The sequence below is a fragment of the Ursus americanus genome, chromosome 16, assembly GCF_024610735.1.
Source record: "Ursus americanus isolate L20-20 chromosome 16, mUrsAme1.1.p, whole genome shotgun sequence".
NCBI classification, from domain to species: domain Eukaryota; kingdom Metazoa; phylum Chordata; class Mammalia; order Carnivora; family Ursidae; genus Ursus; species Ursus americanus.
Window position 1 is genome coordinate 457126 of NC_142142.1, and position 13218 is coordinate 470343.

General features: G+C 42.1%; 1 protein-coding gene across 9 annotated transcripts in view; it reads left to right on the top strand.

The window, feature by feature from the left end:
• The first annotated feature begins 1155 nt into the window (after nucleotides 1-1155).
• The window catches only part of SBF2 (SET binding factor 2), a 460355-nt gene continuing 448292 nt past the window's right edge, over nucleotides 1156-13218 (top strand). For all 9 annotated transcript variants that reach the window (XR_006777991.2, XR_006777993.2, XR_015726904.1 and 6 more), the window contains exon 1: nucleotides 1156-1374. Coding sequence is in view for 3 of the 9 variants with exons in the window: in XM_087868044.1 (XP_087724170.1) it covers nucleotides 1320-1374 (55 nt within the window). In the remaining 6 variants the exon portion in view is untranslated. The remainder of the gene's footprint in view (nucleotides 1375-13218) is intronic.

Sequence of the window (13218 nt, forward strand, 5' to 3'; positions counted from 1 at the left end):
GGACTGCCTGTTCAGAGTTCAAGCTATTGCAACTTCCTGTTGGTAGTTGGGGGAAATTGTACTATCACCCATTAAAAATATTTAAGCACCTACTGTATAAAAGACACTGGTCAGAACTCTTAGATATAAATGGTCAAGTCCTCAATTAATGAGTAGCGATAAGCAACCAAGAAGATAATCACATTTGCAAACGATGGAGATTCCCCAAACTTCAGTCTACCACCTGTAATTATCCTACTACTAAAACTTCCTCAGATACTAATAATTGACAAAACAAAGTCATCTGGGTGTCTCACCAGCCAAATCTTAAATGATCAATACGAGCAGCAAACAAGAAAGTGACCTAGATGATTCCTAGACTGGATGATGAGACCCACTAATTCACTGTATTGCGTGATTGAGTAGGGAAGTAGGAAGTCATCACCCGCTCTGGCAAGAGCCCTGGGACCGCTGCAAGGAGAGAAAACGTAGAAGGGAGGGCTCCCTGGGAGACACAAAGCCTCCTCCTTCGTACTCCGTTGGATCCGGCCAGTTGGGAGGATCCCGGGGATGCCGCGTTTTTCGGTGGAATCCAGCCCCCCCCCCCAACTTCGGGCACTCCGGGGGAAGCCCAGGCCAACCGCCCCCAGCCCACCCAGCACTGAAGCACGAGGCGCCTCAAGATTGCGCAAAAGCCTCTCCCTCCCCCCGCCTGCTCGGTGGCATGTTCCTAAAATTCCCATCTGCACAACATAAACAGGAAACGTGCAGCAAAAGCCCTGGCAGTGCAAATTCCATGCTCCAGTCGAGGGCGGGAGAATCTCGTCTTTGGGAGCGGAGTAGAGGGGGGAGGGGAAGAAGGAAACTTTCTAGGAGACCCCTCAACCATCCCTGTCTTTTCTTCCCAGATCCAGAAAGAAAGAATAGAGAAGGCGGAAGGAAGGAGTCCCCGCTTTGGAAAAAATTAGGGGAAGGGGAGGGGGAGGTGGGCCACGAAGGGGCAGCTAGGCTTCAAAGTGAACCGCCTGGAGAGGCCGCGGGGGCGGGAATACCCCTGGCCGCCTAGCCTGCAAACCCAGCGGTCCGCGCTGCCCTAGATGCCGCGCCGTGGGCTCACCGCCCGCTCGGGGTTCCCGAGGCAGCGCGGGTGGGGGCGGGGGAGGAGCGGGCGCTCCGCGCGGCGCAGGCGCACAGTGCGCCTCGGTTGTCAAACATGGCTGAAGTGCCGCCGCTGCCGCTACTGCTGCTGCAGGGAAAATGCTGAGCCCTCCCGGGCCGGGTGGGCGGCGGCGGCGAGGGCGGCTACGAGCACCTGCTTCCCGGGCGCGGCGGCGGCGGCCATGGCCCGGCTGGCTGACTACTTCATCGTAGTAGGCTACGACCACGAGAAGCCAGGTAAGGGTGTGGGGCGGGCACCGCCCCCAGGCCTCCCCGCCCCCGCCCCCCCTACCCCCCCGGCTGCCGTCCAGTGGGCTCTGCGGGGCTGGGCGTCGCAGCCGGGGGGCGGGGAGGGCCGGGCCGGGCGGCGGCGGAGCTGGCGGTCGGTGTCCGGCCTTCTCGGCGGCGCTGAGCCTCGCGGTGGGCGTGAGGGGCCGGCACGAGGGGAGGGGGAGGGGAGGAGGGGGGGGAGGGGGAGGGGAGGAGGCCGCGTCCGCAGGAGCCCGGGGAGGCCCAGCTGGGGAGAGTCTGGGTGCCGCGACCCGAGCCCTGGAGGAGGCCGGGTACCAGGGGCAGTGCCCTGGTGCCGGCGGGATTGGGTCAGGACTGCAGGGCTGGGAGGGCGGGAGCCAACTGTGTTAAGTTCCTCGGGGATAAACTTCTGCCCTGCATCCTGAGTGAGTAACGAGTGACGCAGGGGGCTGTCCTCTCCAAAAGGAAATGCTGAGAGTCCAGTGCTACCTCACCCCTGCGTTGTTGGGGGCCTGTCTAGTCACCGCCCCGGTGAACGCGTGGTACCGGGGAGGGGAAGAGGATCCTTGCACTTCTCAACATTTCTAGGAAATGCTCCCTGTTCTTTCAGGATAGATATGACAGTCATTTCAGAGGGTCTGAACACTATCTTTTAAGTAAGGTCAGCCGACCGCTGAAAGTCTTGTTTCACGTTCATTTGTGCTTTAAAAAATTTTTTTTGGATTAAAAGTTTTTTTTTAGTATAGTTGACATGCAGCGTTTAATGTGTGTTTTAATTATTCTTACAATTCATCACAAAACATTCTTCATAAGGAACAGTTTGGCAAATGCATTGTATTTGTTTCGTCATGAACTTCTGCAATTTAAGAAAATTAAGGGTTCATGCACGTTTATTTTTGTATTTGCATTTCTTTGTGTTAGTGTATAGCTAAGCGTAATGTAATTAGTTGAACCGGGAAGCACAACTATTTCAGTGTAATTCCAGTTGCACATTGGCAAGGAATTTTGGATAGTGGCATACAGTACCTTCATCTTTCAGTGGAGATGCTGAGATTGTGCTTTGCTGATGGGTACAGCCATTTGTAGCGTCAGAATGTCATTGTTCTACCCACTCTTGGTCAACTGCCCTTCACTATTACTCTTCTAATAACTTCCTTTAGTGGGAACCTTTTATATTTTTACATCTTTCACTATTCACAACCTGATTGAGGTCAATTGTTAAGAGAAGGGGTTGGGCTGTGTTTAAAGTGTCTTCTGGCTCCAACATTTTATTTGCTAGTAATTTTGCATAGTCTGGTGTCTCTTACCAAGGTTAACAATATGAAGAGTCACAGTTTATTTTTAATATTATTTCGTTTTTACCAACATTGTTTTTTCCCCTCACTTAAAGCTGAAACAATCACATACTTGCAGAAAACTTGCCGGTGAGGTACAAAGAACTTTATTCTCTGCACCATTTGAGAGGAAGCTGCTGACCTGACGCCTTGTCACCCCAGAGTGCTCTAGTGTGCATTTTTATAAACAGGGATATTCTCCTGCATAATCACAATACAATTATCAAAATCAGGAAATTTGTACTGATACAGTACTCCATTTACCAACTGGTTCAAGCTTTGTTGATTTTTCTGTTAATCTTTGTACTGGCAAAAGGATCCCATTCAGAATTATATGTTGCTTTTACTTGTCGTATCTCTTTAGTCTTCTTCATTCTGGAACAGTTCCTCCATCTTCTCTTGACTTTCATAATCTTGGCACTTATGAAGATTACAGAGCAGTTATTTTGTAGAATGCCCCTCAATTTGGGATTATCTGTTCTCTTACGGTTAGATACATACTGGTTATGTACTTGGGTAGAAATATCACAGAAGTCATGCTCATTGCAGTCTTCAGGTGGTACACAATTTCAGTTTATTCCGTTATTGGTGATTTTCACTTTGATTACTTACTTGATACAAGTAATGCCTGCCAGGATTCCTTGCTATAAAGTTAGTATGTAGTTGTTAATACACAGTGTTGTGTGGAGTACTTCAAAACTATGTAAATATCTTGTTCCTCATCTAACTTCTAATGTATTCCTGTATTCCTATCTGTATGAATGTTTCTTCGTGGATTATATTCTGTTACTATTTATTTCAATGTTTAGATTGTTCCTCATTTGGCCAATGAGAGCCCATTCAGGCTGGCTTTTGTGTCCTTATGGCATGTGCCCATCATTCTTTGAGCATGTCTTTACTTTTTGGCACAGATTTATCCTGTACTGTACCTGCCTTAGTCCTGCAGTTGGCTGTTTCTCTGGGGAGCCCTGGATCCTTTTAGGGGAGAATGACCTTTTGAAGCTACAATCTCAGTGCTAGTATGTTTGCTGCTGTTGGGTTGTTAATGCTCCCAGACCCTCTTAATGGATGAAACTGGGAATACATAGATGTACACACACACACATTTACATTTATATTTATCTGTATATATTGAAAATGATGAGTTCACACTAATACCTCCAATTTCAGCACAACACTCCACGGTCCATTCTAGTTTTTTTCTTTTTCATATTTGTAATATTCTTCTCTGATAGTGAGAAATCTGGCTTCCATTATCCTTAATATATTTACTTATTTGTTCACATCTTCCTGTATTTAACCAAACTTTCATATTTGCTACCACCGTCTCCTCTCCTGGATGCCTTTTTTCTCTGCTGATTCTTTATTCTATCCCTCCCACTCCACTACCCATCTCAGGAGCTAACAGCCCATACTAGGATGTCCCAGTTCAGGGACACCTTCTTCAACCTGCTCTGACTCTGACTCCCAATGTTAGTTTCCCCACTGTTTGTGGGTGTATTTCTTTTTTCTTTTTTTAAGATTTTATTTTTATTTATTTGACAGAGAGAGACAGCCAGAGAGAGAGGGAACACAAGCAGGGGGAGTGGGAGAGGAAGAAGCAGGCTCCTAGCGGAGGAGCCTGATGTGGGACTCGATCCCAGAACGCTGGGATCACGCCCTGAGCCGAAGGCAGACGCTTAACGACTGCGCCACCCAGGCGCCCCTGTGGGTGTATTTCTTATCCCACTTAGGTTCTGATACCCCACATTGGGCTGCTTCCATGTGAAGACATCCTCTTCACTCGGTTCACACCTAGTGCCCCATGCAAGGTTGCCCCTCTGTGTTGACCCTCCCTTCCAGTGCTTGGGCTAAGCACATGTATCTTCCCACATGGACTCCTTCCTTGGTTCACTTGGGCTCTGACAACCCCCACCCCATCTAGGGCTAACATGACTACTCACCATCCCACAGGAGGGAAAAGGAAGATTATTTTATATTTTTTATTATTATTTATTATTTTTTGGTGGGGACAGAGGGAGAGGGAGAGAGAGAATCCTAAGCAGGGTCATGCCCAGCGCTTGAGCCATATGTGGGGCTTGATCTCACGATGCAGAGATCATGACCAGAGCCACAATCAAGAGTTGGACGTCCTACTGACTGAGCCACCAAGGTGACCTATTTTTTATTTTTTTAGTAAACTCTGCGGCACACATGAAGCTCCAGCTCACAACCCCAAGATCAAGAGTCGCATGCTCTACTAACTGAGCCAGCCAGGCACCCCAGGGAAGATTATTTTTTTAAGTAAGAAAATCCGGAAGCTTTTATAAATTGTACAATCTGATAGTAAAATGTATGATTTTATTATAATTTTTTTACTTGGGATAATTTTTCTTTAGGTACGTTTATTGAAGTATAATTTACATGTAATAAATTCACTTTTTTACCTGGACAGTTCAATGCATTTTGACAGGTGTATACATAAACGTAGCTACTACCACAACCAAGGTATAGATACAGGACATTTCTGTCTCTACAAAATGTTCTTTTGGGACACCTGGGTGGCTCAGTCAGTTAAGCGATTAAGAGTCTGACTTTGGCTCAGGTCATGATCTCAGGGTCTTGGGACAGAGATGGCCTCAGGCTCTGCACTCAGGGGAGTCCCTCATTTTCTCCCTCTGCCTATCCCCCTGCTTGTGTTATCTTGGTCTCGCAAATAAATCTTTAAAAAAAAAAAAAAAAAAAAAACTCTTTGCCCCTGTGAAGTCAGTTCCCTCCCTAGCCTCTGGCAGTCACTGATCTGTTTTCTGTCCTTTTGTTTTTGTCTCTTTTCGAAGGTCATCTAAATGGAATTATATAGTTTTCTATGTCTGGCTTTTTTACTACTTGGAAGAATATGTTTGAGATTTATCCACGTTGTATGTATTGTCAGTTGTTCCTTTTTGTTGCTGAATATAGTACAATTTATTTATCAACTCACCAGTTGGTGGACATTTGAGTTTCCATTTTCAGCTATTACGTGCAAAGTTATTCTGGACATTTGCATACAGATCTTTTAAGTGTATATGGTTTCATTTCTCTTGGGTAAATACATGGGAGAAGAATTGCTGGGTCATATGATAAGTGTCTGTTTAACTTGCTGTGAAACTGCCAAACTATTTTCCAAACTGGCTGTGCCATTTTGCATAGTTACTGGCAATGTATGAAGGTTCCAGTTATTATTTTATTTATTTTTGTTACTTGAAATAAAAAAAACTTTTAGCCATTGTAGTGGATATGTAGTGGTATCTCATTGTGGCTTCAATTTGCATTTTCCTGGTTACTAATGATGTTAGTCACCTTTTCATGTACTTACTGCATTTGAATATTTTTTGTAAAGTCTCAGATCAAATTTTCTTTTCTATTTGATTGTTTAGCTTCTTATTAAGGCTTTTTTGTTTTGTTTTGTTTTTTGATTTCAAATACAGGGGAGCCTGGGTGATTCCATCAGTTAAGCATCCAACTCTTTTTTTAAAAGATTTATTTGAGAGAAAGAGAGAGTGCGCAGGGGGAGGGGCAGAGGGAGACAGAGAGAGGAAGCAGATTCCCTGCTGAGTGGGCTTGATCCCATGACTCTGAGATCATGACCTGAGTGGAAACTAAGAGTTGGTTTCTCAACCTACAGAGCCACCCAGGCGCCCCCAGCATGGGACTCCTGATCTCAGCTCAAGTCTTGATCTCAGGGTTGTGAGTTCAAGCCCCATATTGGGCTCCACGCTGGGTATGGAGCCTACTTTAAAGACAGATAGATAGATGAATTAATTTCAGATACAAGTCTTTATCAGGTATTTTGCAAATAATTTCTTTCAGTCTGTGGTTTGCCTTTTCATTTTCTTAACAGTGTCTTTTGAAGAGCAGATGTTTTAATTTGGGATAACTTTTTAGACATTTGAATACTTCTATATCTTGAATTGTATCCTTTGAGTATTCCTTTTTATGTAAACCCTCTGTAAGAACTTATTGGAAGAAAATCCACTAAATTTGTGTACTTTGAATTGTAAGTGAATAATAAACCTAGTTGATTCTGTAACTCTTTATTATAAAGCTTTCTTTGGAAGTTAGTATGATTTTATTACCTAAATCTCTCTAAAGCTAATCAGATTATGATAATATGATAAGGAAATGTGTGCTTAATACCACAGTATTCCTGGAATTATTCAATCAGTGCACTCTATATTTGTTCCTAAAGTGTCTTTTCAATTAGTAATACTTTTTCATTTGAATTTTTTTCATGTATCTACATTAAAATTGGATCGAAAGACCAAAAACCTTGTCTTTTGAAAAACTGCTTTTACAAACTGAAAAAAATAATCCATGCTTTTTGAATTGTATACAAACAAGAGTGCTTGGCACATAGTAGATGTTCAGTAAAGACGTATTGAGTGAATACACAATTGCTGAAAATAGAAAAAGTATAAGGAAGGAGTGTGGTTGTGAAAGGATAACAAGAGGGATTTTTATGGTGATAGAACTATTTTGTGTCTTGACTAGGTGGCAGATACATGAACCTACATTTGTGATAAATTGAGTAGAAGTAAATACACAGACACACACAAAAATGTGAATAAATACAGTAAAACTGGGGAACTCTGCATAAGAAAGTAGATTGTATTAATGTCAGTATCTTGGTGTTGATATTTTACTATGATTTTACAAGATGTTACCATTAGGAGAAGCTGGGTAAGGAGAAATGGGATTTCTGTGTCATTTTTTACAATGATCTCAAAATAAAAAATTCAGTTTAAAAAAGCTATAAGAAAGGGGCACCTGGCTGGCTCAGTGGGTGGAGCATGTGACTCGTGATATCAGAGTCATGACTTCAAGTCCCATGTTGGGTGTGGAGCCTACTTAAATAAATAAATAAAAGAAAATTAAATTAAAAAGCTATAAGATATAGCTATAAGATAAAAAGATACTAGTAGTATTCTTATCTTTTCCTTAATGTTGATGACATAAGGAAAGGTTATTCTATAAAATTCCAGGAAAACATCACTCAGTGGCTGAACTATTACATCTTTTGGGTATATCAATTTAACTTTATCATTTATTATTGGATATTTAATGTGTTTCCAGTTTCCTGTTCTTATAATATACTGTCATGCTAAGGAGATCTTACCTTAAAAATTACTGATTTTTATGACAGTTTGATTTTGATATTTTGAAATTAAGACTTTATTTTCCTGACTTTGCATATGACTGCATACTATTTAGGAAGTTAGGAAATATCATTTGTTTCTGAGAGGTGAACTTATTTAGCCAACTCTCTCTTTCTCTCTCTCTCTCATTTTTTAAGATTGTATTTATTTAGGGACGCCTGGGTGGCATAGTCGTTAATAATCTGCCTTTGGCTCAGGTCATGATCCCAGGGTCTTTTGAGAGAGAGTGAGAGAGCATGAGCGGGAGGGGGGAGGAGGGAGACGGAGAAGCAGGCTCTGATGCAGGGCTCGATCCCACGACCTGAGCTGAAGGCAGACACTTAACTGACTGAGTCTACCCAGAAGCCCCCCAACTTTCTTTTCTTTTCTTTTCTTTTCTTTTTTCTTTTCTTTTCTTTTCTTTTCTTTTCTTTTCCTCTTCTTTTCTTTTCTTTTCTTTTTAAGGGTTTTTGTTGTTGTTTGTTTCTTTGTTTATTTATTTGTTAGAGCACAAGCAGTGGGAGCAGCAGGCAGAGGCAGAGAGAGAAGCAGGCTCTCCACTGAGCAGGGAGGCCAGTGGGGGACCAGGACCCTGGGATTATGACCTGAGCCAAAGGCAGACACTTAACTAACTGGGCCACCCAGGCATGCCTATCTTTATTTTTCTTTTTGTTTTTATTTTCTTACACTTTTACTGAGATTTGTCCAAGAAAAATTAATAATGACCACATGGGTTAATCCCTTATATGACTTTACTTTTTTTTAATTTTTTTACTTAAATATCTTTTTTTACTTTTATTTTTTTAAAAAGAAGGCCCCACAGACAACGTGGAGCTTGAACTCATGACCCTGAGATTAAGAGTTTTGTGCTGTACTGATTGAACCAGCCAGGCACCCCTCTTTTGTTTATTTTTTGCTGTCCATTAATACATTTAGAATTTAATGCATTTATCTATATAGTATTTAACCTGGAGTCAAGTATCTTAATCATTTGAAATTCTTGTGTTCTTTCATATCAACCCACTTAAGTATGTTAGAGAAAGATTTGAAATACTTCTTAAGTATTTCATTAGTTTTATTTAGGCAGTATGAGTGAGATAAGCTAAGAGGTAAACTTACGCACAATACCTGAAATATAGTTTGAGACATTTTAAAGATGGATAATTGGTTATTATTGAGCCATTATAATTCATAGTCAGCCTGGATTCCTTCCCCTCCCCCATCCTATATTGAAGTACAGTAGTTGGGTTTTCTTATTTGCTGTTTGTTGCCAGTTGTCAAGCACAGCACCACTTGAGATTCATAGACTTGACAAGTATTTATCGCTTTTGCAGGCATTGTGCTAAGTGCTAGAACAAAAATAAATGAATAAATGAAAGATGCTATCCCTTAGTCATTAATGGGGACAGTCTTGAAATAAATAATGATAAATGAAGAAGATGGATCCACTTTACTGAAAGAAAGAGGACTTCTTATGAGAGGTGATGTTTAAGCCAAGTTATGTAGGATGAATAAGCACTGTCATGTGGAAAAGAGGGTAAAGGAGATTAAAGGCAGAGAGAAAAACATGTAAATGTGTGAATGTCTTGTTCCAAGAACAGAGAGAATTATAGTGTAGATGGGAATCGAAGTGAACTTTGCTAGAGTAGAGTATGAAAAATTCTGTATATCAGGCTACGGAATTTGGCCTTGACTCTGTAAGACAGTGGGGTCTGTCGAGAAATGGGGGTCTTGAAAAACAAACAGCATAGAAATATGACCCAAATGGCAGTGGACTGGAGGGAGAAAGAGCAATGTGCGAAAACTCAGCAGCTTTTACAGTAGGAATGGAAAAGAAGGTATGGAGTCTAGAGAAATTTAAAAGCTCAAATTAGCAAAATTTAGTAATGAAATGGTTGTGAGAGATAAAGGAGAAAGAGTAGTTGAAGGTAACAAAGTGTCTAGCCTAGTTAATTGGGTGGGTATTGATGCTACGAATGTAAATAGGGGGGGATTCAGGAGAATAAATACCTTTGGATGCGGGAAAGAAATGCTGAGCTTAGTTTTGTATATGTGGAATTAAAGGTGCTTGCCTAAATCAAAGTAGAGATGTCATTTAGGTGTTTAGATATATGGGTCAGGAGATAAGTGAAAATTAGAGATTTGATTTGGCAATTACTAATATCCAACTGATTGTCAGATATAAAGAAAAAAATGAGATTGTTGAGAAAATGTGTATGGAACGAAAAGAGGAGAATTGAACCAGAGAAAATTCAATATTTAAGGGGTAGATAGAGCAGTAATAGCCAGGAGTGGTCAGAGGTTTTGCAAGAGAACCAAGGTAATGGGGTATCATGGAAACCTTGGGTGTAGAGAGTTTTGAGGAGGAGGAAATGATGAATGTCAAAGGTCTGAAGATGTCATGTGTACTGAAGACTGGCGGTAGTGTCTTAGTCCATCTGGGCTGCTATAACAAATTACCGTAATCTTGTGGCTCAAACAGCAAACATTTATTTCTCACAGTTCTGGAGGCTGTGAAGTCCAAGATCAAGGCCCAGGCTGATTCAGGGTCTTGTGAGGGCTGGCTTCCTGGCTCATAGACAGAGGTCTCCCATCATATCCTCACATGGTGGAAGGTGCAAGGGAAATCTCTGGGGCCTATTTTATAAGGGCACTGATCTCATTCATGAGGGCTCCAAGTACCCTCACTTTGGCTCTACCTTTAAATGCTAGCACAATGGGGTTAGGTCTTAACGTATGAATTTTGGGGGACACAGTCAGTCTATGGCAAATCGGTTCATGGACTTGAAAATAAGGATAGTGACTTTACAACATTACAGTAGAGTTGTGGGGGGCCAAAGCCAGTTTGATAAATGTGCATCCTAAGTCATATGTTGTATAAACCTCACAGAGTCCAATTTATTTTCTTTTTAGAAGCTCACTGTGACCTGCCTCCCATGGCTTGTGGGAAGTGGAAAGAGAAGTCAGAGGTACCATGACTTAAAGCGATTGAAACTATTTTTCTCTTGACATTTCTTATTTTTCTTTGTGGACTTGGAAGATGATGGGGTTTTACTTCACAGCCATTCAAATGGAGACTTCAGAAAATGGGACAGGTAGGGGCTGGGCACAAAGACATGAGAGTCATCTTGACAGAGCTATGACACTGTGAATGCCCTCAGAAAGTTGGTGTGGAGTGGAAGAATAGAGGACCAAAGACTGAGTTTTGGGGAATCTATTGCTAGGAGGATGGAAAATAAAAGCAGTCACAGAAGAAGGTTTGGAAAGTTTGGAGAGACATTCAGTTTTCCTCAGTAGCCATTCCTCTCCTCCAGGTTGTTAGAGCCCCTGATTGTAGGCTGGTCATGTGGCCATGCAGAAGAGGGACAGTTTTCAAGTTTTGTTTCTTTTCTTTCCTTTCCTTTTTTTTTTTTTTTTTTTTTGCCCCTTCTCATTTTAAAGTTTCTAAGAAATATAAACGTGAATAAGTTCTGGCCAGTTTGATGTAAGTGGAAATGAGCTCAGCATCCCAAAAATGCTCTTAAAAAATGGTGCTTAAAGAATGTACCTTCCTAGTTTAGTTTTTCTCTTTTCCTGAGACTGGCCTACTGCTATAAAGACTGGAGCTCCAGTAGGCATCTTGGCCATGTAGATGAGGACCCACACCCTAGAAAGAGCCTGGGTCCTAATGACTTATAGTGGGATTGTCATAACTGCCCTCTGAATTTTTTTAAAAATATTTTATTCATTTATTAGAGAGAGAGAGAGAGCACAAGCAGGGGGAGTGGCAGAGGGAGAGGGAGAAGCAGGCTCACCGCTGAGCAAGGAGCCCAGTGTGGAGCTTGATCCCAGGACCCTGGGATCATGACCTGAGCCAAAGGCAGACACGCAACCCGGGTGCCCTGATTCTTTTCTTTTCTTTCTTTCTTTTTTTTTTAACATGAAAGATTATAACTTTGTATGGTTAAACTATTATAAATTAGAGTTTTCTGTGTTGGAAATCCAGAGTCCTACAAAGTGAGTCATAGAAAGTGAAAGAACATTTCTCAGTGTCAGGTATGGCAGAGAGATCAGTGACATGTGGACTTAATCAAGATCTTTGCATTTCATAAAATGTTAGAGTTGTAAGTTAAGTGCCTGTGTTACTTGCCACCACCCACAAAGTTGTCACAGAGGGAGAGGGAGAGGGGGAGGGAGAGGGAGAGGGGGAGGGAGAGGGGGAGGGGGAGGGAGAAGGAGAAGCAGTCTCCCTGCTGAGCAAGGAGCCGGATGCCGTACTCGATTCCAGGACCCTGGGATCATGACCTGAGCCAAAGGCAGGCAGACGCTTAACCAACTGAGCCACCCAGGCGCCCCTAGAGGTTTTTTTAGTGATATCTATGTTTCATTATTTACTGAAAAAAAAAATGAATGAAAAAGTAATTTTGCCTATGGAAATATTTCATACAACTACTGCCTAAGTTTAGATGAATTCAGTCAGGCTAGATTTTTAAAAAAATGTTATGATGGTTTTACAGATAATAGATTATTCTAGAATATAGGAACAAAAGATTAAGAAAAGAAAAACTTGTATTTTAAGGGAGCCTTAACGCTATTATAGGAAGTACCAGAGAAATAATCTTCACTTTACAGTGAAGGTAGCTACAGGTTAGCTGTCTGCACTATGAGTTTCCTAAGGCTGCCATAACACATCTTACAAATTTATTGGCTTGAAACAACACTTATTCTTTCACAGTTCTGGAGACCGTAAGTCTGAAATCAAGGTGCTGGGAGGGCAGTGCTCCCTCTGAAGACTCCAGGGAAGGACCCTTCCTCGCTTCTTCCAGTTTCAGGTGGCTCTAGGCTTCCCTTGATTTGTGACAGCATCACTCTGCTCTCCGCCTCATCTTTACATGGCCGCCTTTTTTGTCTCTGTGTCCACATCTCCTTTTCCTTTCTCTTATTAAGACAGTAATCAGTGGCACCTGAGTGGCTCAGTTGGTTCAACATCCAAGTCTTAGTTTCTGCTCCAGTCATGATCTCAGGGTCATGGGATTGAGCCTCTTGTTAGGCTCCATGCTCAGCAAGGAGTCTGCTTGAGATTCTCTCACCCTCTGCCCCTCCCCCTGCTTGTGCTCTCTTTCTCTCTCTCTCTCTCAAATAAAAAAATAAATAAAATCTTAAAAAAGACAGTAATCATTGGATGTAGGGTGCACCCTAAATCCAGCATGATTTCATCTTGAGATCCTTAACTAATTACATCAACAAAAACCCTATCTCCAAATAAGATCACATTCTGGGGTTCGGGTGGAATTTTGTGGGGGACGCTAGTCAACCTGTGTACATGATAGTTCATAAAGTTTTTATAATGCTTGCTGTTTCTA